We start from the raw sequence: 25,494 nt of genomic DNA on the forward strand, positions 1-25,494 counted from the left end.
AAATTACCTCTTTTTGTCTATAAAGTGAGGCAAATGAAGAAACCAATGTTACATTTATATCGGGTAATGCAGAAGGGTCTCACATGGAAGTGTAAGCCAAATTAATTAGTGAACGCTTGTATACATAAGTGCATTTTACCATTTTAAAGCTTTATTTATTCTATAGATTTCTCATGTTGATAGAGGCTATTTATAGGCACACAGGGTACCATTTTATATTCATTTATATTGTGTGTAATTTAAGGACCATTTAAAGTTTTCTATTTTGTGTAGTTTATTACCATTAGAGCCATAAAAAAAATGCACTGCATTATATATTATCTCTGTTATAAAATTTTACAGCAGCTTATTTTATTTTTAGAGCAGTTTAACATCTACAGCAATTTTGGCCAGAAGATCCAGAAGGTCCAGATTTTCTCAATTGTCCCTGCACTCCTGGGCAGAGCACCCCCATCATCTCTGAGTGTGTTTGTTGCAACTAACGAAGCTACAAAGACTTTGTTTTATAGTATAAAGTTCCTAATGGCTAGTAAGATCACTTTATGTACTAGATATGTTATGGGCTTATAAAGATATATAATGACTTGGATTTATTGTTACATTATGACCCACAATGGCCTTGTAGCCCGAAAAGTCTCCTGGTCCCTGCCAATTGTTTATTCTTCCTCTCTTCTAATCGTCTGGTAATCACTGTTATTTTATTGTCGCAATAATTGTACTATTTTTCTTCCTCTTATACTTGGAGTCCTTTTTAGGTGACTTTCAAATTATTTTTTATTGGCTTTTTTAGTTCATTTCTTTTCAGTGTGATTTTTATTCTAAGTTAGAAAACAAACAACCAATGCTAATAGTGGTGAAGAGAGAAGGGAACCTTTATACACTGGTGGGAAGGTACATTACTCTAGTCACTTTAAAAACACCACCTTATCAGCCACCTGTGCCATCTGGAGACATACCTGAAGGACTGCGAGACATCGTTCAATAGAGGTGATTGTCTGCGCATGCACTATACTCTAGCATTACTTATAACAGTGGATTTCTAGAATCAGCTTAGGTCCATAGCAACAGATGAGTGGACAAGTGAAATGTTGCAGCTATATTCAATGGAGTTTTGTTCAGACAGAAAGGAGAATTAATTTATGCTGTTTGCTGAAACAATAGATGCAGCCAAAGATCACAATACAGAGTAAAGTCACTTTAAAAGTTACAGAAGAGAAAGGAAAGTTGGGAAAAGAAAAGAAAGTGGGAATGTGTCTTGGTTAAGGTTTCTATTGCTGTCTTGAAACACCATGGCCAAAAGGTAAATGGGGAAGGAAAGCGTCTATTTGGCTTATACTTCCATATCATTGTTCGTCATCAGAGAAAGTCAGGACATGAACCCAGAAAAGGTTAAATCACGGAGGCCAGAGCTGATGCAGAGACCTTGGGGGAGTGCTGCTTACTGGCTTGCTCCTTGTGGCTTGCTCAGCCTGCTTTATTTTATAAAACCTAGAACCACAAGACCAGGAATGGCACCACCCACAATAGGGTGAGCCCTTCCTCATCAATCGCTAATTAAGAAAATGTCTTACAGATGTGCCTACAACCTGATATTATTGAAGAATTTTCTTTACTTAGCATCCTTCCTCTCAGATGACATTAGCTTGTGTCAGTTTAACATAAATCTACCCATCCAGTACCAGAGAGAGGGTGGGGGGACTTACAAAAAGAAAAAAAAGGAAATAATTGGGCATGGTAACCTGTTCTAACTATATGAAACACATGAAATATTGAAGAAAATTTTCTATGTAAAACTCAACACTATATACGATGAATACACAATAGTTAAATACTGTGAGTTTAAAATGCACAAATAAAACACTCCATGGATACAGTTATTAATAGCTGCCAATGATTACATGCTAAAGAAAGAAAAAAATGATCTGGAATATATTCCATATAGCATGTGATTTGGAGTCATAAGGCTGTTGTTGACTTATAGTTTCATTATCAGAACCAAAATAATTTTAATGTAAAGTTCCCTAATTTCAAAATTGGCTATAATATTTCAGGTATGTAGAGATGTGATAGCTTATTATTATTTGAAGTCATAGCACTTTATGCAATGCAAAACACTATAAGAACACATCTTTACCTACATTTCTCTGTACTATGTATTTTAGTGTTACATACATAAAGAATCAACTATTTTGCTGCCATTTGGAAATTTGCTTATATTGGTACAGAAATTAAATTTCTTTTAAAACCCAAACCTAACCAACTCAAGCAAACAAAAACCAGAGCTATTAGAAAGAATATTCTATATTGCCAAAGGTCTTTTCTATGTCTCTTGAGATTGCAAATGTGGTATTTTTATTTGTGAATCCAACTATATGGTGAGTCACAATTACTAACATAGCAGTGTTGAACCATCCTATATCTTTGGAACGGAGCCAGCTTGATCTTTGTTTTTCCATTTAACTGAAAGTAGGTTGTTGTTGTTGTTGTTGTTTGTTTTCTTACATAAGGTTTCTGGATTACAGTTCACCTCCCTCTACTTTTCCCTGTTCTTCTGCCTCTCCCTTTGCATCCCGATCCACTCTACCTATACCTCATTAGAAAACAAGCAGGCTTCTAAGGGGTAATAATCTGAAACAATAAACATAATATAATATATATAACATAATATAATATATTACCACATCAAAATTGGATAAAACAAACAGAAGGAAAAGAGCTCAAGAGAAGCCGTAAGAAACAGAGACCTACTCACTTGTTCACTCAGAAATTTCATAAAAGCATTAAAATGGAAGCTCTGCACAGAGGACCATGTGCAGCCCCACACAGGCCTGTGCATGTTGCCTCAGTCTCTTGAGTTCATATGAGGTTTGACATGTTGACCTAGAGGGATTTTCTTCTTAGTGTCCTCCCTTCTGGATGTTATACCCTTTCTGCAACCTCATCTTCAAGGTTCCCTGAACCCTGAGCGGAGGGTTTTGATGGAGATATCTCAGTAAAGGTTCAGTGTTCCAAGCTCTGTCACACTCTTCATGTGTGGCTGAGGGTATCTGTGCTTGGCCTCATCTGCTGCAGTAGGAAGATCCACTGGTAGTGGCTGAGCAAGGTTTGCTTCCTACATCCCTTTACTTAGAATATTGCTTTCTATCCATTTTCACAGAAATGATGTTTAAGTGTGTTTCATAGATGCCATAGAATAATGAGTTTAGTCTTTTTTGATCTATTATGTGGATTTTTATTTTTATTCAGGAATTGAGACATTGAGGTTGAGAGATATAAACATTGTTATTAGTTCCTGTTAATTTGTTCCTTTGTGGAGTAGGTGTGTATGTGGGCTGTGTGTGTGTTTGTCCTTCCTTTCCTTTTATTTTGCTGTTCTGGGATTATTTATTCTCTGTGCTTTCTTGGGTGTGGTTAACTCTTTATGTTGGGGTTTTCCTCCTGTTACCTTCTGAATGCTTAAATCTGCTTTTATTTTGGAATGCCCATCTATTGTTGTTGGATTGGCTTGATATAGCTGATACATGAGGATGGGCATGGGCAGTGGGGCTGGGGCTGGGGCTGGGGCTGAGGGGTCCACAAGAGGGAGGAGAGCAGGTGTTCCATGAGGATCTGCTTAGTCCCTTGGAACTATGGGCCGAGAATGAGCGAAGGCCACTGCAGAATGTCTGCTAAAGAATTAGGATGAAATGCAGCATTGGACTCTGAAGAATGTAGAGGGAGAGGAAGGTGTGCTGCTTCCCTGGCCTGAGTATCCATCTTCATTTTAATAAATGATATTCAGATATGATCTTGAATTTAGTTTGCAGTAAATTTATTGATAAGTTTTGAATCTTGTGTTTATCAAGGAGAACACTTTAATATTTCCTTTTATTACAGTTGTGCTGTAGCTTTACCTGGCTTTGGTTTGCATGTAATGTTGGAACCTTTCATCTATTTTTTAATGGAATAATTTGAGTTGTATTGATGTTAGTTCTTCCTTGCGTGTCTGGCAGAATTCTGAAGTAAATCAAGTTGATTCCTAGTCTCTCTTTACATAGATGATGTTTTTATTATTGCTTCAACACAGTTGATGATACATATATTGGAAATGATTTGTTTTATCTCAGTTTAATTTTGGTAGGTCATACATACCTAGGAATCCACCAATTTATGTAGATTTTCAAATTTAGTGGAATATTAGATATGTCCTTTTGATATTCTGAATTGTTGATTGTATAATATCACTTTTTCATTTTTAAGGTTATTTATTTGAGAATTAATCCTTAATTTTTTGGTGAATTTGACTAAAGATATGTCTGTTCTATTAATTTCAAAGAACCAACTTTTGTGTTAGGTCATTCTTCAAGTAACTTTACTTCTTCAGGTGGGGGTATGTACAACATTGATAAGGTATTCCTGATAGTTTTTTTCCCCTGTGGGACTGGATTTGAGCACTGCAGGTTCTATTCCTAGTTTTCATTGAGAGTTCACCACAGTCTTTGGTACACACCTTTGCCTGCCTCCTCTTTTATCACTGCCTGCTATGGTTCTCTATACCCATGTCTTAATCTGGGCCACCGATGGCTCTTCCCTAAGTCCTCAGTTTCTACCCTGAATTTTAGGACCCTAAGTTCTTCTCTCTGTCTTGTCCTGGGTCAGTTCTGGAACCTTCCGTGGTTGGCATCATCTTTGACCCTAGTTTTGGAGGTCATATTTTTAAGAACTTCATTTAATAGGTCCCAGATTTTTAGGGATATAAACAATCCTCTTAGAAATACCTTCTGTTATTTTTCATAGGTGTTCATATGCTAAGTTTTATTTTCATTCAATTCTAGAATTTTTTCTTCAATAATTTCTTCATTGATACATGTATAGTATTATTTGAGTATTGCCAGAATTGCAAGAGTTGTATATCTAAGCATGTCAGGTTTGGGGTACTATCGTGTCTCAAATTGATATCTAATATTTTTTATTTTATTTATTTTATGAGTATGACTTTTGCCTGCATATATGTTAGTGTAGCACACATATGCCAGATACTCACAATGGTCAAGGAAATAATTTCCTAGAACTGTTGTAACAGATGTGTGTAAGCTACCATGTGGGTGATGAAAATCAAACCTGAGTCCTTTGCAAGAGAAACAAGTACTCTGAGGTGCTGAGTCATATCTCCATCCCAGGATATAATAGTTTGAGCCAGCTGAAAGATTTTTGGCTTCTTTTGTGAACAGAGAGATTTTCTGTTAAATCTTACTTTCTGACCTTGTACAAATCTCCTCCACAGTGGAACTACAGTGTAGAATCATGTAGTACAAGTTCCTTTTACTAAAACAAAAGGGAAAGGCAACAAATGCTAGAGCATTGTGATAAGTTCCACATAACAATCTATAAAAGAGTAGGTGGGGCTCTCATCTAGGTAACTTTGTAAGAGATAGGCCTGTCTAACTGACTGTAGATTCACTGCTAACCTTGACTAAGTGTGGAACAACAGAAACTAGAATTTGCCCATGGACTAATTACAGGATGAAGATTGCAAAATATAAATAAACAAGAATAGAGCCTCTCTATCCTTTGGTGACTTTCATTGATATAATCGAATCACGTGTTCTATATGCTAATGTCTGATAAACCAGGATATATTCCCTATATAAGAAGAGGAATTCTTACCTTGATTTGCAAAGATTTCCAGAGACAGTTGAGGAGTTGTCCCACCAGCACAGCCTTTTTCCTTGCAATTTATTTTATTTATGTATTTAATCTGTGGTGAGTCAGGGAACATAAAATACTCTTTAAAAATAAAATGCTCACCAAAGAGTTATAAATGAATTCTTTCAGGATTCTAGGACTCTACCTGGAAAAATGGCTGCTACTAAGATAATAAATGTGACACCTGGGGGCCTGAAAGAGATAATTTGCTTCACACGAATAATTCCTTTCCCCTCAGACAAACCATTTCTTATACTTACAACATATTCCTGTGACCAAATTAGTTTAAGGATTTCTACAGAGGGACAATTCCTGTTTTGTGAAATTTATGTACTGAGTTATTAAGATAGCCATTCTTCCTCTAATAGGACCAGAAGTGAGAATAGCCTTGTGATAACATACAGCACATTTTAAACAATGAATTTCCACTTTTATATTCTCAGCTATCATAAGAGGTCAATGTGCCATAATTTATCTAAGGCAGAGAAACTAAATCAAATGATGTGCTAGACTTAATAGGAAAATCCAAAGTTGTGAATGGGAGGCTTTGGCAGATTACGGTCACAAAAAATAAAAAATAGACGTAGGGTGTTTGCATCCCATTATATCAGAAGATGTCACATAGTCATAAACAATATTTAAACTTTTCCATTTATATTGAAGGATTAGCAATGTTAACAGTATGCATAATGACTTGTTTTATTTTTCTTTGGTTCTTGACATTGGAATACAATGTGTAATGTATTGTCCAATTGTCCAAATTTGAAAGATGCCTACTATATGATGTTTTTGTACTTATCCCAAATATAAGCATTTTGCTGATTGAAATGCTCTTTAGGAAATATTGGAACTTTGAGTGTAGTAACTCTGGCTCTGTCTTTTTCCCTAAAGAGGAGGTCAGAAGTATTCTTTTGATTCATTGTTTTATGATTATTTCTTCACTGACTAGAATTTGAGACCAGGACCCGTTTTGTTTCTTCCTGGGTGTTAGGAGTTGGAGTGCTGTGATGGTGACATGTCTTCACCAAATAGAGATCATTCCTTTAAAGCTGGAAAATTAGACAAGTAAACTGTTTGGCATCAGGGTAATGATTAAAAATCCTAGAAACATAAACTAAGGTATGAGGTAAGTCAGAAAGTCATATCATTGTGTATAAAAGCCGAACTGAAACTTATTCAGGGTAGATAATTGGGTGATTCCACAGCATCTGCCTTAAGGTTCTCTTACAACATCAGATATTCAAATTCTAAGGCTGATGTCATTATCCTGCATCAAACACTTAGTGGGAGATTGCTGTAAAGTATCACTTCCGGCCTTATATCTATATTAGCTGAGCAAAAGGCACTTTCGAGGCTCTGTATTAATGTCTGCGAAGGCATATTGCCATCTCCAACTCCCACGCAAAATCAGAAAATTTCTCTAATTTTACCCTTCTGCCTAATGACATGGTATGAGGACTTCCACTCATTTATTTTAATAATCAATGGTTCCCAACAAAGTGAATTAATAACTCAGTTTTACATTATTTCCCATAATTCCATGTACTGAAGGCAAGGAAATGAGCACTGACCATGTGTCATTGAGTGTTCTCCTTGGCTTTTTCATGTGAATGACAGCTGACCAAGAAGTCATTTGAAACAGTGGAAGGTATAATCTAAAAAAAATTCTCCAGGTTTTTGAACATCTATTTTGGTAAAAAAAAAAAAAAATTGAATATATTTTATATTCTAGATTTAGAAATCCTGAATATATCCTTCCATATGTTATTGTTCAATCAATCCATGAAACCCAGTTTTTCTTCAAGGATAAGAGAATGAAGCTGTTTTTTAAAAATTAATTACAAGATGAATACCCGAATTAGTAGTAGTAACAGGGGCTATAAGAGACTGTAGAGGACACCCTCTAACGAGACAAGTCTCCTAGTGGATCGAGAGGAACACCAATCCACCCACAAAAATTTCTACTCAAAATTCGCCCTGCCTACAAGATATACAGAGATAAAGACAGAACAGATATAGCAGAGACTGAGGGAAAATCCAGCCAATGCCTGGCCCAATCCAAGACCCACGCCATGGGAGAGAGCCAACCTCTGACATTATTAATGATCTTCTGCTATGCTTGCAGACAGGAGTCCAGCAGAATTGTCCTCTGAGAGGCTCCACCCTACAGTGCCTTACATAGATGCTGAGACTCACAGGCAAACATTGGGAGATGAGTAGGGAGCCTTGAGGAAAAATATGCAGGAGGAAAAAAAGAACTGGTGGTGACAAGGAGCTTCATAAGAAGACCATCCTAGCCAACTCACCATAGGCCAGAGAGGACTGCTGAGACTGAAGTACCAACTGAGAACCTTGCAAGGACTGGACTGAGGCTCCCTACAAAAATGTAGCTGTAGGCAGCTCAGGATTCATGTGGGTCCCTTAGTAAGGGGAGCAGCAGCTCTCTCTGACGTGGACTCTCTTGGCAGCTTTTCAATTACTTCCCCTTGGCAGGAATGCTTTGGCAGGCCTCAGGGTAAGAGGACACACCTGATAGGACTTGGTGAGCTGTAGTTGCTTGGAAATGGGGCCCCCCTTTTCTGTGGAATAGGGGAGAGGGAGTGGGAAAGGTAGGGAGGCTAAGACCGGGAGGGAAGGAGAGATGGGCCTATGACCAGAATGTAAAGTGTAGTTAGTAGAGTCATCTTCAAAGTGCATCTACTCCTACACGCCAGGAACTTGACTTTCATAAATTATTTGTGTTTAATCTGGTAATGCTTCAAAATACCTGGAGATATTATAATTTTGCCTTATTTTTTATTGTGATGTTTGTTTTCTTGATACTTATTTTTTGAGTTCCTTGCATAGCAGATATCAATCCTCTGTCAGACAGTTATCTGCCAAAGAATCTTTTCCATTTGCAGGCTACCACTTTATCCTTGCCTTAAACACATCTTGGTTATAAGAAGGCTTTTAATTTTATGAGTCCAATAAGTTACTTAATGAGCTTACTTCTTGAACCACAGGATAATTGTTTAGAGTTATTTCTTATGCCAACATCTTATAGACCACTCCTTACCTTTTCCTTTATCATTTAATAGTTTCCATCCTTTCTTCCTTCTTCCTTCCTTCCTTCTTCCTTTTTTCCTTCTTCCTTCCTTCCTTCCTCTTTCTTTCTTTCTTTCTTTCTTTCTTCCTTTGTGATGCAGTCTGGATTCTACATTTATTCCTGAATGTGATTTCATAGGGTGCAGAAGAGCATTGGATACTCTCTAGGGAATGTGGGGCTTACCCCTTGTCCAGGGGACTATAAATTGATTGGGGATATAGTTGACTCCATGTAGTCACATTCATTTGTATTAAATTTGGTTGATCTTCTGGAAACCAGGGAACTTGAACTTGGTTCTATACAGAGTCTCAACACATGTTCCTTATTCACCATCTTCGTGGAGATGGACATGATGACCTGGCCATTGTGGATCCTGGCCACTGGACCTCTGGCTTCCCAAAGGCACCATGAATGCCTGACTGGAGCACAGATTGGAAACAGCACTTGGATCAAAGACTTGAATAACTGCCAGCAAATTGTTTCTAAGGTGCCTTAGGGCAACCCATATTCGCATCAGGCTGCATATACTACCAAGGAGGCTGCTGCTTGCAACCGTTGCACTCCAGGTACTTGTGCAGAAAGAGACCAGGTCAACTTAATTAATTCAAAACTAATTCCAAATTAATTAACTCCAAGTAGTTTCATTTTTACACTGATGTCTTTCACTCCTTTGCAGTTGATTTTTCGAATTTTTACTTAATTAATTTATTCAGATTACAACTTAATTGTTATCCCATCACTTGTATCCTCCCATTCCTCCCTCCCTCCTACTTTCACCCTATTCCCTTCCCCTAGGTCTATGACCTAGGGGGATCTACTTCCCCACTTTATGGTCCTAGGCTATCAAGTCTCATCTTGGTAACCTGCTTATTCTTTCTTTGAGTGCCACCAGGCCTCCCAACCAAGGGGAGATTGTGAAATATGAAGTTTATTTATCTATAATCTATGTATGTGTCTATCTATCTATCCATCTATCTTCTATCTATCTATCTATCTATCTATCTATCTATCCTCTGTCTATCATCTGTCTATCTACAATTTTCTTCGCACTATTAGATCATGGTCTTTCTTACCTTTTTCTTCAATGTTTATTTATTGTCCTATTTGTCAAAATTGGGTGGGCGAAGTTACAGGGCCTGTATCTGGGTCATCCATTTTATTCCATTGGCCTATGTGTCAGTTTTTATGACAGAAAAATTCTATTTTTACTCGAATTGTCCTGTAGTCAAGCATCACTCACTTTTCTGGAGCTGGATATTATCTTCTAGGTGTTTTGTGTTCCATATACATTTTATATGTTTTCTTTGTCTGTGAGAAGTGTCACTGGGATGTTAATTAGAGCTGGATTTTCAATATAAATGTAGCCATATAGACATAAGTAAAATGAACAGCTGATGTTCAAATACAAACTTCTTGTTATGACCAATTTACATACATAACGTCAGGTTATAATAAGTTACAAAGGCAAATTCTTATTGTTATGCGTGCTGGCTTTTCCTACCTTCAAAACTTACATTATCTGTTTAAATGAAAAATGTTTTGTGACATTAATTATCATGTTTATTTTAGAAAATTGTTACAAAAAATGCAAAAGCACAGATAGATGGATGCAAATCTAAGTGATGAGAAATGCATACAAAATTTTATAACTATCTCAATATTCTTTCAAAAATGTAACCTTGTAAAAACTGTCCATAACTTATTGAGAAAGTCTGTTACTGAAAGCATTTTTTTCTGTTATATAATAGTTTGCTTCAATATCTTTTCCATGTATCCTACTACTTCTATGTCAGTGTTCCTGAAATGAATTGTATTTCCTCCCAGAAGTCATTTATTAATATCTGGTGGCATTTCTGTTTGTCAAACCTTGAGGGAGAATGCCTTCTAACTTTTTCTTACTCAGGCCCAGTGTGATGCAAGGAGCCTACAAAGCACAAAATTGCTCATTGTTCTCGACACAAGAAAGAATTATATAGACTGAAATACTATGAATGCCAATGTTTCTTTTAACAGACACATACACACAGACACCACAGAATAGAAAGAAATACAGGCATTGCAAAACAAGGAAAAAGGAATTCTATACGATAGTATATACAGCACATTTTAGTAAGCATATTCTTTCTTGTAAAACTAGTAATTATTTCTTTAAGCATAAGGAATTGACAAGGTCTCATCCTAGCGATATTACACACTCATGGCGTGAGTCATTCACTAGGGTAAGATTTTGCACATGAGTGAGAATCAGCTGGTTTCTCAAAAGCTCATGTTTGTTGACATTTTCCTAGACCTAAGTATATCCAGTTGGGAGGATTCATCCTAGTTCATATCTAAGTCCCCAGCTAGCTTGTAAAGCTTCTAAGCTGAAGACAAGAAACATCCAATATTGACAGAAAGCCCTGGGAAGGGAAAGAAATTGTTGAAAAAATACTTTTGCTACCCATCTTGGCAAAATTCCCAATGTTTAGCAAAGTCAAAATATTGTGAAAAACAAATAAGTAAGTGAGGAAACATGTAAAAGTCCACTGATCTGAGAACACAAACAAATATGTTTAAAAATAGCCTGTTACGTGATTTTCTCTGCGATCATATGCAAAGGTCATGCTTGAACGTTGAACTTGACATGTTCTAGAGAGTTCTAGTGGTAGTAGGCGTATATAGCTATCAGTCCAAATTGATCAAACTTGGTCATGGCAATTCTAAACGGTGGTTAGTTACATTTAACTGGGCTTAAATCTTACCTTATACTGTCCTTTACAACAGACTTTTTACATTAGTGGTTCCATGACTGCTTCTGAGACTTGGGGGAATCTAGAGGGTTCTTTCAGCTGTCATGAGATACCCAAGGGAGTTAACAAATTTAAGGTAACCATTCTTGAGGAACATCAGTGTTCTGACCCTTCTATGCCTGATTTCTACTGATGAAAAATAACACACACACACACACACACACACACACACACACACACACACACACACACCATCCCTCTCAAATTGCTGCATATTATTTTTCCAAGTCTGTGCCTGTGGTTCTGAGTTCTAGATCATCATTTTCCTACAGGTATCTTCCGAGTGGGAAAGGCAGACCTATAATTCAAGTGTAACTTTACTCAGACTATTGTAGCACTGTAGATGTTTTATCATCAAGCAGAAACACACAATTTAAAAATAAAAGGCATTAAAGAAGCATTCTATGATCTTCACATAGAATCAGGAAGTTTAAATATTTTATTTTATTGGTGTGTGTGTGTGTGTGTGTGTGTGTGTGTGTGTGTGTGTGTGTGTCTGTGTCTGTGTGTGTGTGTGTGTGTGTGTGTGTGTGTGTGTCTAATGAGGTACCCATTAGAGAATTTGTGTGAACCCAGATGAGGACGTCAAATGTTCTGGTACTTGAGTTGAGAGTGACTGAAAGGTACTATTGTTGGTGCTGGAACCAGACTCTTGTCCATGTTAGGGTAAGTACACACTCTTAACCACTGACCCATCTTTGAAGCGCCAATGTTTTAAAATCTTAGTGAAGTAATTTAATTTGAAACCTAGGCTTTCAAGAATTCTATCATGCAGTAATTGTTTTTAAAGGGATATTTTTTTCAAAGAGTTTAAGCAATCAATGCTGATTTAATTATTCTGGGACACTGTTCTTTCTTAATCTAATGCTACATAATTTAGAACAGAACCTATTAGTACAAATTGCCATCATTTGTCCCTGTTAATATAACCTTATTTGGGCACAAAACAAGACTGACAAATATGGCTTCTAGGGATTTTTCTTTCCCTCCATTTGAAATGGGTACGTAGCACAAAGATTGCGGTGAGTAGATATAACAAAAAGTAAGAACTTTAAAATAAAATTTAATTTTTGAATAAGTACATATTATAATAATATGTAATCATTGTAATTATTTCCATTATTAAACCTAAAATTTCTAAGTATACTTGTTTTTAACCATAAACAAATGACCCTCTCAGTCATAATCAGAGAAACTTTTCTTTACCATGAAAAAAATTTAGAGGCACTTAACTACAAAATTTACTGAGAAAAGGTGACAATTGAGTAGTGCTTATCAGGCAATAGGATATTCATATTGCCTGCTCTTAGGCTCAGGGGACAATAACAACAAAGGGGAATAGTAGGATATAAGACAGAGCACAGGGAGGGGGGTGTATGCAGTGCTTTCATGTGACCATGACACTGCCGAAACAATCATTATCTTACAACAGAGATGTTCGGTAGGTCCACACATGACTGTTGTCAACAGTCATGTTTGGCTCAACAATATCCAATCTTTTCTCACAAAAGATTGGACTAATAATAGCATCTGTATGAGAGGATGACACTGTTTTCAGTAGTGAAGGGGAAACATGGCTGAAAACCCAATATTCTAAACAAACAAACAAAAGTAAGAAGCCCATCTTCACACATAGGCTCCTGGTTTAAACTTGGGCCACAAAATTAAGCGATAAAGAGAAAACTACCACCACAACAAAAACATGAATGAGGGAAAAAGACCTGGGAGGTGAAGTGTGTGTGTGTGTGTGTGTGTGTATGTGTATGTATGTGTGTGTGTGTGTGTGTGTGTATGTGTGTGTGTATGTATGTGTGTGTATGTGTGTGTGTGTATGTGTGTGTGTATGTGTGTGTGTGTATGTGTGTGTGTGTATGTGTGTGTGTGTATGTGTGTGTGTGTATGTGTGTGTGTGTATGTGTGTGTGTATGTGTGTGTGTGTATGTGTGTGTGTGTATGTGTGTGTGTGTATGTGTGTGTGTATGTATATGTGTGTGTGTATGTGTGTGTGTATGTGTGTGTGTATGTGTGTGTGTGTGTATGTGTGTGTGTGTATGTATATGTGTGTGTGTATGTGTGTGTGTATGTGTGTGTGTATATGTGTGTGTGTGTGTGTGTGTGTGTGTGTGTGTGTGTGTGTAAGGAGCCGATGTAATAAAAGAAAAAATACATCTCCTGCTTGGCCTAGTCGTATTCCTTGAAGTCTTTAGCTTTTCATGTGAGGGAGGGAGTGAGTTTAGGTGCGAACCAGGAATTATTGCAACTTCATCAAGACTGTTTTGTTTCTTATATCATATTATCATTAAAAACAGTGTATTAACTTGAGCTGCAGAACCATTTTATTCGTGGTTGAAGACACAATAGGTACTGTACTTAACAAGGCTTTAAAGTTAAACATACATTGGGTCTATTTGGATTTGCCTTTCAAAATTTGTTAGCGTGATTCCTCCAATTTTATGTTGCTCAGTTATATTTACTAAATACATAGTACATATATTATATATATGTATGTTCTTTTACACATTAAATATTTAAACATTAAACAGGATTTAATTAGGTGTGCATTTTTTTCAATCTCCCAATTGTATTTTTGATGAACTCCTTGGTTATTCAATTAATGTGTGAATGATTTGCATAAAGTCTATTTATACTCTATGGGCTTTTGCAGAATCACTTGATATTTTCCCTGTTATATTAATGGATCCATTTACTCTTGTACTAGTGGGAAATGGAGTCCTATAATTGGAATCTAGTAAGATACTTTACAGCTTATTAGCTTAGGGGTAATTATCTGCATGTTATATTGCACATTGAATTGCAACTGAAAGTAGCTCATTATAATATTTAAGAGAAGTGGCAACAAAAATAATTAAATTGTTACAGTAACCTCTGCCTTCCAATGAAAATGAGCCCATGTATTGAAATACTTTTCTTTAACTTGTAAACAGTGTGTTCCTTTTTGATAACTATTCTTTTTCTCTTGTTCCTTTTCTTTTTACTTTTTAAAATTTGCTGCTTGCCATTGCAGGAAGTGGAGGTTTGTATATTGCTTCTATGTTTCATATATTATTTTATATTTTATATGACTCCATGTGTTTTAGTTGATCATATACACTTAAATCATGTTATTTACCCTCCTTAGGATGATTACTTCCGCACTTGGAGTCCAGGAAAACCATTTGATCAAGGTAGGAATCTAATTTTTAAAAAATATAAATATTTAAATGTTCATAACTGATATTTTTTAGAAGTACTATTTATTGTGTGGTTAGAATTTAAAATGCTAAACACATAAACATGCATGAATAGAAAATTTATGCAGTCACTATGTTTATTTCAGTATAATAAAGTTAGAAAGTAGCTAATTATGTACATGATTATGTCAGAATGGAATTTATTTTTAGAAACGTGGTTTAGATTACTGATTTTGGATTTTTAACTTTATTTAAAATGTCTATTTTTATAGACTGCTATAAGTTACTCTGTTTAGTTTTCATGAGTACCCAACTGTGCAAATTTACAAAAGAAATATTGTTACTATCTCCAGTTTAATTTACTAAAATGTTTTATTTGAAACGGACACCCTTGGTGATTACACTCAACTAAGGCTTAAGCAAGACCCTAAAGGAAATGCTAGGAACAAAATAATATTCTTGAGATCAACACTTAGAACTTGCTACCTGCTACCTCACCTAAAGGAGGAAAGCCACACCGCCCAACATGCACATGCTATGAGAAAAGGCTTAGCCATCTCACCAAAATCATGAATGTGAAAAATCGGAGGAGGTTTACTCTTTTTTTTCCACCAATTTTCATTAATGTGTTTATAGTTCACATACATATATTAATATTTGCCACTTAAACTCTGAAAAGACTATCATAATTGTAGAGAAATGATATTTTACTTATTCATTATAACCTGTGATATTAGATCTAGAATGTGTTTTTAAACTCTAATTCAACTAATTTTCAGAGAATGCTCTTCTAAACACAGATAACATGCAGGGAAGAAGCCCTGCTTAACAATCAGCCATTGTCTCCTGCAGAAAATACAAGCTGGTTAGGGGGCATGTTTCTTGAGGTTCTAATCCAGGAGAGAGATACCCTGTTGCTGTGGGTACCTGGGAAGGGAGAGCATTACAGAGTGAGCAATTCATTTGTATCACAAGGAAGCGAGCCAAGAGAGGAAGATGAAGGGGTTGGAACGCCCCAGCCTTCTCCTGATGGATGCCTCTCAAGGCCTTGCACACTGCCAAGACACATTTGGTAAGGGTTTACTGTCTCACAGCTCTCCTAGTTTGGACGACAGTTCATCAATGCTTCAATTTTTACAGGGCACTATTTAATACCCACACTAACAACACACCGAAACTAATGACATGTGTTATATTTACAAATTAGTGTAAATAATCTTTAGATCTTGCTGTGAATAATCAGCAGTGGCAATATCAATTGAACTTGTACCCAAGCCATGCTTCAAAATTAGCACTGGATTATCTACTCCATATCATATCAGCGCATTACCCCTGTTGTTACTGAGTCTTCTGAGTAGGATTTCAACAATATATTTTTCTCTTGGTGTACCCATAAGTTGTGCCGATGTGCTAAGAAAAAAAAAAAAAACAGAAAAGTTCATTCTGTCAAGCAGGATGAAATACATTCATGCTTTTTCTTGGAAATTGAAGTTTTATGATGGAATCATAAACCCTGACAACTGGGCAATTGTCTGTAAATACTTAAACTTGTCATTCTTGGTAAATGCTGCTATAAGCAGGACGTTTTGGCGACCCTTGTGTGTAGAGAGTGTGTTGGATTGTGACTTCTCTTTACTTGTATAAAACTGCTTATTATAGGAATGGATACTAAGAGCAAATGTAGCACAAAAATGATTTAATCTTCAATTACCAATATTAAATACTGCCTTATTACAAATAAGTCATAAATGGTATATTCATTAAATAGTTTATTATGCAATCTTAGCTAAAGTGTATGAAAAGTGTCTAATATCATTATTATGTTTAATATGTATATTAGTTTATTTAACCCTTACAATGCCTCCTCAGAGTTAGACAAGGAGAGTTGGAAAAATAAGGAGGTCAAGTTCTCATCCATGCGATTGTCCTCCAAAGAGACAGAGCAGGGATTTGAGTTTGGGGATTCTGATTCCATTGCCCTAACTGCTATGTGCTATTGATAACTACACAGTAAAAATAAAATATAAGAACTCTGTTTTGTATATATAATTTCATTACCATGTGTAGTTCTGACCATACAGTTCAGTGGAACTCAGTGTGATGTTTGTTTCTGTGCATGAATGTAGTATACACTGAGCAACCTTCTGTTTTCCTACCATAAAAATGCCTGTGTATATTTATTGTTGCTGAACCAGATATAAGCATTACAACTCTAGGACTACAATGTTTTCTATACCATCACATATTAAATTTTCATTGATAAGATATAGGTATCATTAATAAATAAAAACACACTAAAGTTATATCCTATTCAGAAATATATTTTTCTTTCTTTTTTATTAATTAAACATTTTTACATATACATTTATATTATTACACACATATACAATAAATTACCTACAGCAAGAAGAACCAGGACACAATCAGGAATTATATAATTGTTATGTTCTAAGTGCTTTAGCTATTTGTATTTGATATCCTTGAAGTAAACATCTTTCCTATCTTGGTGCATCTAAAATTCCGAATGTAAATCAATCTCCATCACATCCTGTTTACATGAAAAAAATATAGGCAAGTATGTAAAAACTATGTTGATCTATATATAATCATGCACAAATACACATGTATTCCTGAAAACTAGTTTCTTGTTGATACATATGTCAGGTCATACATTTTTCACTGTAACAATTCTAAAACTCTCACTTAAGATTCTTCTTACTCATCACAACATCTCTAGTTTGCTGTTCTATATACTAAAATAAATAATTATAGTGCTGGAGAACTATAATAGTTTTGTGTGTTTAGGTAAAACCATTTCAACGATTGTAACTCTCCTACAAAATGAAATCAAGTTCACAGATGCCCCAAAATAAACTGCTCTGCATTCCTCGTTGTGAGTTCCCTGTGCAGTTACCTCTCTTCATTACTGCGGTTAATCATGAGTTGACACAACTTAAATCGACTGAAAAAAATAGTTTTAATGAGGACATGCATCTTCTGGAATCAGGCATAGACTGTATTCTGTGTTTACTGTGAAAAATTAAGGAGAAATTTGTACGTTAATGTAGAGTGGTAGCAGGATCCAGGTTTAAAATAACTTAGTAAGGTTTTTACTATATTAACAGTAGGTTTTAAGGACAAACGTGCATTTCCTTGTCCTAACCTGTCTTGCCTGTGAAGTCCCTGGTAGTTTCAACAGTTCTTCCTTAGGTTTTAGGAAATCTGTTTAATCTAGAGAACTGTATCTGTAAAAGTTGTCTTTATGCAAAGGCACGGGACATACATAGACACACAGAGAGAGGAGGGGAGGGAATGGAGTGGGATCAAAGAGATAGGAAGGAAATATGCTTTCTGTATTGGCCTAGTCTTTCTATTTATATGTATTTTTTTTTTTTACTTTTCTATTGGTTGTTATAAAACACATTATGAATCTTAGTAAAGTAGGAAGAACTAATTTTGGCTTACTCTTTGAAAGTGTAGATCATCTTGGCAGGGACAGCAAGACAGTGTGTATGCTAAGGACAAAAAGAACTGTGAATGCTGTTGCTCAGTTCTAATTCTCCGTTTTATTTTTCCATATTTCCCAGACCATGGATAAGTGCCTGTCAAGATCATAATGGGTCCACTCACTAAAATTAACCAAATCTACAAACTGACATTGAGTCTAGATCCTGTCCAATGGACCAACCATTAGTCCTTATGTCAGAGGGCCTTGTGGCTGCTTCCCTTGAATCTACTTGGAACAGGAGTCTGTTTAACAGATTGGCAACCAGGAACCTATATAGAAACATACCATGACTCTCATAAAAATTCAGGTTCATGTGATAGCTATATTCCCCTATCTGGGTGTTGGAATTGTGGACAACAAGGATATTTGTAGATTTTATGAATGGTTTCTATCTTGTTTGTGAAGAGCAAAGTCCTAATACTACATTAGATTGAATATTTTTCACAGTTTATAAAGATGAGGTATGTAAAGCCATTCTTTTTTTAAATTTTTTACTATTAATTTATTCTTGTTACATCTCAATGGTTATCCCATCCCTTCTATCCTCCCATTCTTCCCTCCTTCCCATTTTCCCCTTATTCTCCTCCCCTATGATTGTTCCTGAGGGGGATTAGCTCCCCCTGTATATGCTCATAGGGTATCAAGTCTCTTCTTGGTAACCTGCTGTCCTTCCACTGAGTGCCACCAGGTCTCTCCCTCCAGGAGACATAGTCAACTGTGAGGCAGCAGAGTACGTGAGAAAGTCATATCCCACTCTCCACTCTACTGTAGAGAATGTTCTGACCATTGGCTAGATCTGGGTAGAAGTTTAAACTTTACGGCCTGTATTGTCCTTGGCTGGTGCCTTAGTTTGAGCGGGACCCCTGGGCCCAAATTTGCCTATCATAATGTTCTACTTGTAGGTTTCTAGAATCCTCTGGATCCTTCTACTTTGCTATTCTCCCATGCTTCTCTCATCTAGAGTCCCAATAGGATGTTCTCCCCTCTGTCCCAGTTTCCTGGTAAGTGAAGGCTTTCGTGGGACATGCCCCTTGGACTAGTATGCAGATATAAGTGAGTATATACCATTTAAGTCTTTCTGCTTCTGGGTTAACTCACTCATTATGATCATTTCGAGCTCAATCCATTTATCCACAAATTTCAGGAATTCCTTGTTTTTAATAGCTGAGCAGTATTCCATAGTGTATATGTACCACAGTTTCTTTATCCATTCTTCTACTGAGGGACACTTAGGCTGTTTCCATGATCTGCCTATTATGAATAAGGCTGCTATGAACATGGTTGAACAAATTTTCTTGTTGTGTGCTGGAATACCTTCTGGGTGTAAAAAAAATGCAATTGGACCCATATTTGTCACCTTGCACAAAACTCAAATCCAAGTGGATTAAAGACCTCAACATAAAACCAGACACACTAAGTCATTTAGAAGAAAAAGTGGGGAAGAGCCTGGAACATATTGGCACAGGAGACAACTTCCTGAACAGAACACCAACAGCCCAGGCCTTAATGTCAACAATTAATAAATGGGACCTCATGAGGCTGAGAAGCTTCTGTAAGGCTGGAGACACTGTCAAGAGAACAAAGCAACAGCCTACAGACTGGGAAAAGATCTTCTCCAATCCTACATCTGACAAAGGTCTAAAATCCAAAATATATAAAGAACTCAAGAAACTAAACACAACCAAAACAAATAATCCAATTGAGATATGGGGTTCAGAATTAAACAGAGAATTCTCAACAGAGGAATATCGAATGGCTGAGAAACACTTAAAGAAATGCTCAAACTCCTTAGTCATCAGGGAAATGCAAATCAAAACAACTCTGAGATTCCATCTTATACCCATCAGAATGGCTAAGATCAAAAATTCAAGGGACACCACATGCTGGCAAGGATGTAGAGAGAGAGGAACACTCTTTCATTGCTGGTGGGAATGCAAACTAGTACAGCTACTTTGGAAATCTATCTGGTGCTATTACAGAAAACTGGGAATAGGGCTTCCTCAAGACCCAGTTATTCCACTCCTTGGTAAAGCCATTCTTAAACTCAAGATGTTGAAAACCTTGTTAGGACAGTTAACGAGATTGTGGAATATGGAAGCAGATGAGCCATGTTCCAAGATCGTAAAGAGAGTGGATGACAAGTGACTACTCTGAAAGAGTCACATGTGTAGATATGTGCTCAACTATCATTTCTGTCTTCATTCTCAGTTCTCAACACTTTCTCTCATTCTCTTTGGTTCCATTTTCTGCAGGATGTTTTCCAAGACATACCAGTCACAGCTAGATTTGCCTCCTCTTTATCAACATCTGGCTGCAAAGCACATGATGGGGGAAATTCCATCTGTAGCCTTTGTTCTCATCAATGAGCATAGCTCTTCATGATGTGATGTTTATAACTTTCTAAAATTGAAGAAGTTAAGTGTTTAAGCAAGTAGATCCCAAAGTTTGTTTTCTCCTTCTCTACAGTGATGAACCTGAAAGACAGGCTCTGTAGATTGCCTGGGGTACATAGAGCCTCTTTCACATGCCTTGAGTCTAATTTGTTTACATGACTGTTGTGTTTCCTACTCTCATGCTGGCCATTTCTTAGTAATATTCTGAAACAATAGATTGGTAAAATCTGCATTTCACAATAGAGGCATAGTGTGATACAATGGGGCTTTGTTTAAAAGCTTGGAGCTTTTTGGTTTTGCTTTAGTGCAAACAACAGTGCTCTGTTAAAATTCATTGAGTGAAATATACAAAGATGATTGTGTCGTTTTATAAATGGATTTCAATTATTTAAAACATGAATTTGAAATGCTGATTAATGTGAATAATTATGTGATCAATTCACATGGTTTGAAAGAAGATTTTTAAATCATTTTGCACAAAATCACTTTTAGATGCTAACAGCTGTATTGATTCATATCCTATGTTGATTATTTGGCCCATATCAACAATCTTGTATCATAGGAACCTTCTACACTCCTAAAATAAATCACTCAGCAATTGTAATTATCCAAGGCACCGGTATTACTTCTAACTTATTCTATGCCATATTTATAAAATTTAAGAGATGGCTTAAAGGTGAAATGTTAATTTTGTTTCTTTGTTTAGTCCTTGTTTATTTTGTTTTGCATTAAATCTAAAAAAAATACAGCATTTTACAATTTTTCACACTTTTAATCTATATTCATTTGTGTATGTTCTCCAAAGCATAACAAAATTTGTAAAACACATCTTGCTTTAGATCATAAATTTGAATTGATCACACTTCATTTGGTTTATAGGGCACTATCCTACACAGGTGTGCAAGAAGTGAAATTATGCCTATTTTTTTTCAAGGAATTTATGTACTAGGCAAAAATTGGTCAAATTTACTGAGCATGGGATTGGTCAAATTTACACTGAAAGTTTTTAGTGATTTTAGAAGAAGTTGTCTCATTCTAAATCTTGTTATTCAAGCATGGGTAAGATTCATTGTGGTTATAAAGGCATACTTTATTAGAAACTTCACCAAAGAAATTATTCTAGGTCATAGTTGTACATGAGAATTAATATACTTATTTTAAATGTGTAAATATTTAGGCCTGGTTCCTAAATACTGTTTAAAATTAATTAATTCACTTTACATTCCAATCATAGTACCTTCCCTCCTCTCCTCCTGGTCCCACTCTGCATCCCTATTTCCCATAATCTCCCTCAGCTATCCCGACTTACCCATCCCAGAACATCAAGTTGGATCACAACTGAGTGCATCCTCTACCTCAGAGGCCAGGCCAGGCAACCACTCCAGGGAGGAAGTGATCCAAAAGCAGAAATTAGAGTCCATATCAGCAACAACCTCTGTTCCCCTTACTAGGTTATCCATATGAAGTCTGAGCTACCCATCTACTGCAGCTGTCTTGGGGACCTAGGTTCAGTCCATGCATGGTCCTTGGTTTCTGTTTCAGTCTCTGAAAGCCCCCCATGAGCCCATGTTAATTGGCTCTGTTGGTCTTCTTGTGGAGCTCCTTTTCCCTCTGGGTCCTTCTATCCTTCCTCCCACTCTTTCACAAGGGTCTGTGCTCAGCCCAATGTTTGGATGTGAGTCTCAGCATCTGTTTTCATCCTTTGCTGGGTGGGGTCTATCAGAGGACAGCTATGCTAGGCTCCCATCTGTATGCAGAGCAGAGTGTCTTTAATAGTGTCATGGGTTGGCTCTCTTGTGTGATGTGACCAGGCATTAGCTGTACATTCCTTCAAGGTCTGCTCTCTCTTTATCCCTGCACATCCTGTTGGCAGAGTAAAATTTTATTCAAAGTGTTTTTGGGTGGACTGGTATTTCCCTCCCTCTTCTGGGAGTCCTGTCTAGTTAGAGGGTGGCTTCTTTAGTCTCCATGTCTGCCAGTAGTAGAGGTCTCAACTAGAGTCACCCCCAAGTCATCCCAGAAGCCTACCCTGCTCTAGGTCTCTAGCCTGTCTCAGAGATGCTCCAGGCTACACTTTGTCTTGTCTCTGCAAGCTCGCTGTTCTCCTGCCTCTTTTCTTCCCGCTTTTTATCTCCACCCTTATTTACCCCTGCACTTCCTTCCTATCCTGTTTCCTCTCTTTGAGTACTTTTGCTGTGTATTTTATTCTCCCTTCTCAGTAAAATTTATGCATCCTCCCTTGGGTCCGACCTCCTTGTTACTTAGCTTCTTTGGGTGTGTGAACTGTAATAAGTTTATCTTATACTATATGGCTAATATCTGATTATAAGTGCATACATACCATGTTTATCTTTATGAGTCTGGATTACCTCACTCAGGATGGTCTTTTCCAATTGTGTCCATTTGCCTGCAAATTTCAAGTATTCCTTGTTTTTAATAGCTGAGTAGTAAAGTGCTGTAAAAATGTACCATGGTTTCTTCATCCATTCTTCAATTGAAGGACATCTGGGTTGTTTCCAATTTCTGTCTGTCACAAGGAACGCTGATATGAACATAGTTGAGCAAATGTCCTTGTTGTACAAGGGGGGATTTTGGAGTTACATGTCTAGGAGTGGGATAACTGAGCCTTGAGTTAAATTTATACTAAATTTTCTGAGAAAGCACCATATTGATTTCCAAACTGATTGTACAAGTTTACACTCTTATCAGCAAAAGAAGAGTGTTCCCCTTCACATCATCATCCATATGTGTTGGCACTTGAGATTTTGATCTTAACCATTCTGACAGTGTCGTTTTGATTTGCATTTCTCTGATGACTAAGAATGTTGAACATTTCTTTAAGAGGTTCTTGGCCATTCTATATTCCTCTGTTGAGATTTCTTGTTTGTTTATCTCTATACCCCATTTTTATTGGATTATTTGGTTTGATGCTCTTTAATTTCTTGAGTTCTTCATAAGTCTTGGACATTAACTCTTTGTCAGACATAGGCTTGGTGAAAATCTTTCCTTAATCTGTAGGCTGTCATTTTTTTATGTTAACAATGTCCTTTGTCTTACAGAAGATTTTCAGTTTCAAGAGATTCAATGTTTTCTTTTTAATATTTAAATTTAAAATAATTTTTTAATTTATGCACTTTACATCCAAACCATAGCCCTGTCCCACCCTCCCTCCCACTTCTTCCTTATGCCTCCCCGCTAGTCCTCGGAGAGGTGGAGACCTTTCTCCTATCAATTGGCCACAGCCTATCAAGTTTCATCAGGACTGGCATCATCTCCTTCCTCTGTGGGCTGGTAAGGCTCCATGATAGGTTTTTTTTTGTTGTTGTTGATATTAGAATCTGAGCTGTTGGTATTCTGCTTAGGAAGATGTCTCCTATGCCAATGAATTCTAGGTTCTTCCCCATTTTCTCTCCTAAATATCTTTAGTTGCATTTCCCTTGTATATTGTGTATGTGTGTACATGTTGGGGGAGGGGGGCAGAATTAGGAAGAACCATTGGCCTCATTGGTGGCTAATCTTCCTAATCAGATAACTCTGTGGACAATTATAAGGTGGGGAGTGAGAGAGTGAGATTCCTGACAGCAACATCCGGCTTCTACATGTGTCTGCCCTCCTACGTACACACCTGCACACACAGATGAATATGCACACATGCGCACACATTTAAATAAAAAGAATGTGAAAAATGTCAGTCCTAGTGGATAAATATCTGAAAATCATGTGCCCATATGGATATATTTAGAATAGCTCCACTGTGGAGCAAGATGTCCTTTATAACTTGTTTGAAAATAGCAATACATTAATTTTCTTAAGAATGTAGCATTATGTGGGTTGGAGTGCACTTTCTGTGCTTGGAAGTAACTTACAATAAATAACATAGTATATGGCAAAAAGAATGTTTCGGGGATGTGAAATCTTCCTATAGAATAGATCTTGCATCTTTTCATTCACATATTGTAACATCACAATCCTAACACTCCCTCTATCAGTGCATGTGTGTGTTGTTGGGTTATTAAAATGCTGGAGTGAGGCTGCTAAGATGACTCATGGGTAAAGGCTTGTGCAGTGCAAACCTGAAGGGTTTAAAGACAGAAAGCTAGTCAGAAATCTGAATGAGGTGGCTTTCATTGTCCCAAACTCCAGCTCTCTTATTGCAAGAAAATAGCAGAGGTAGGAGGCATGACCAGAAGCTAAAATTGCAGTGAATTGAAAGAAACTATTTTAGAGACTTGCCTAAGAAAAAAACGTGTGAAGAAAGAATCAGCTCATAAAAAGTTACTTTCTGATGTTTATCTGAGCATAATTTCTATGCAGGGCTTAGCACACACATACACAAACACACACAGGCATACATGCATGAGGGCATGCATGCACATGTTCATGCATGCACAAACACAAATGTACCATATATAAATTTTAAAATGGTAAATATTTAGATATTTTAAAAATAATTCCCACATTTATTTTCTCACTTTATTCTATTGTGTCATGTATTTGCCCACTTATACATACATATATGTATGATTATATATTTATATATACATAAAATGTTGATAAAATATATATAACTTCTCTTGGAATTTTACGATCATTTTAAAATGCTGAATGAGCATGTTAGTTTCATTAATTTATGAGTTCTTGTTTATATAGGAATGCAACAATCATCAGTTCTCCAATAAAGTATTAATGCAAATAACAAAACAAAACAAAAAGATAATACTGAAGCTTAGGGGTGCCATATTACCTTCATTTCCTGTTTTTTTCCCCTGTATAGTTAGTGAGAAATTTTGCTCTTACAGCCTTGGATACTTTAATATTAACTTGGGCAAGTGTCTGTACA

At 36.5% G+C, this 25,494-nt stretch overlaps 1 protein-coding gene across 2 annotated transcripts in view; it reads left to right on the forward strand.

Annotated features, from left to right (window-relative positions):
• Positions 1 to 25,494, forward strand: part of SPOCK3 (SPARC (osteonectin), cwcv and kazal like domains proteoglycan 3) — a 390,660-nt gene that overhangs the window by 146,686 nt on the left and 218,480 nt on the right. For both annotated transcript variants that reach the window (XM_084760663.1, XM_084760662.1), the window contains exon 3: positions 14,702 to 14,747. In XM_084760663.1, coding sequence (XP_084616789.1) covers positions 14,702 to 14,747 — 46 coding nt within the window. The remainder of the gene's footprint in view (positions 1 to 14,701; positions 14,748 to 25,494) is intronic.

Source organism: Acomys minous (genome assembly GCF_964271855.1).
Source record: "Acomys minous genome assembly, chromosome: 15".
NCBI classification, from domain to species: domain Eukaryota; kingdom Metazoa; phylum Chordata; class Mammalia; order Rodentia; family Muridae; genus Acomys; species Acomys minous.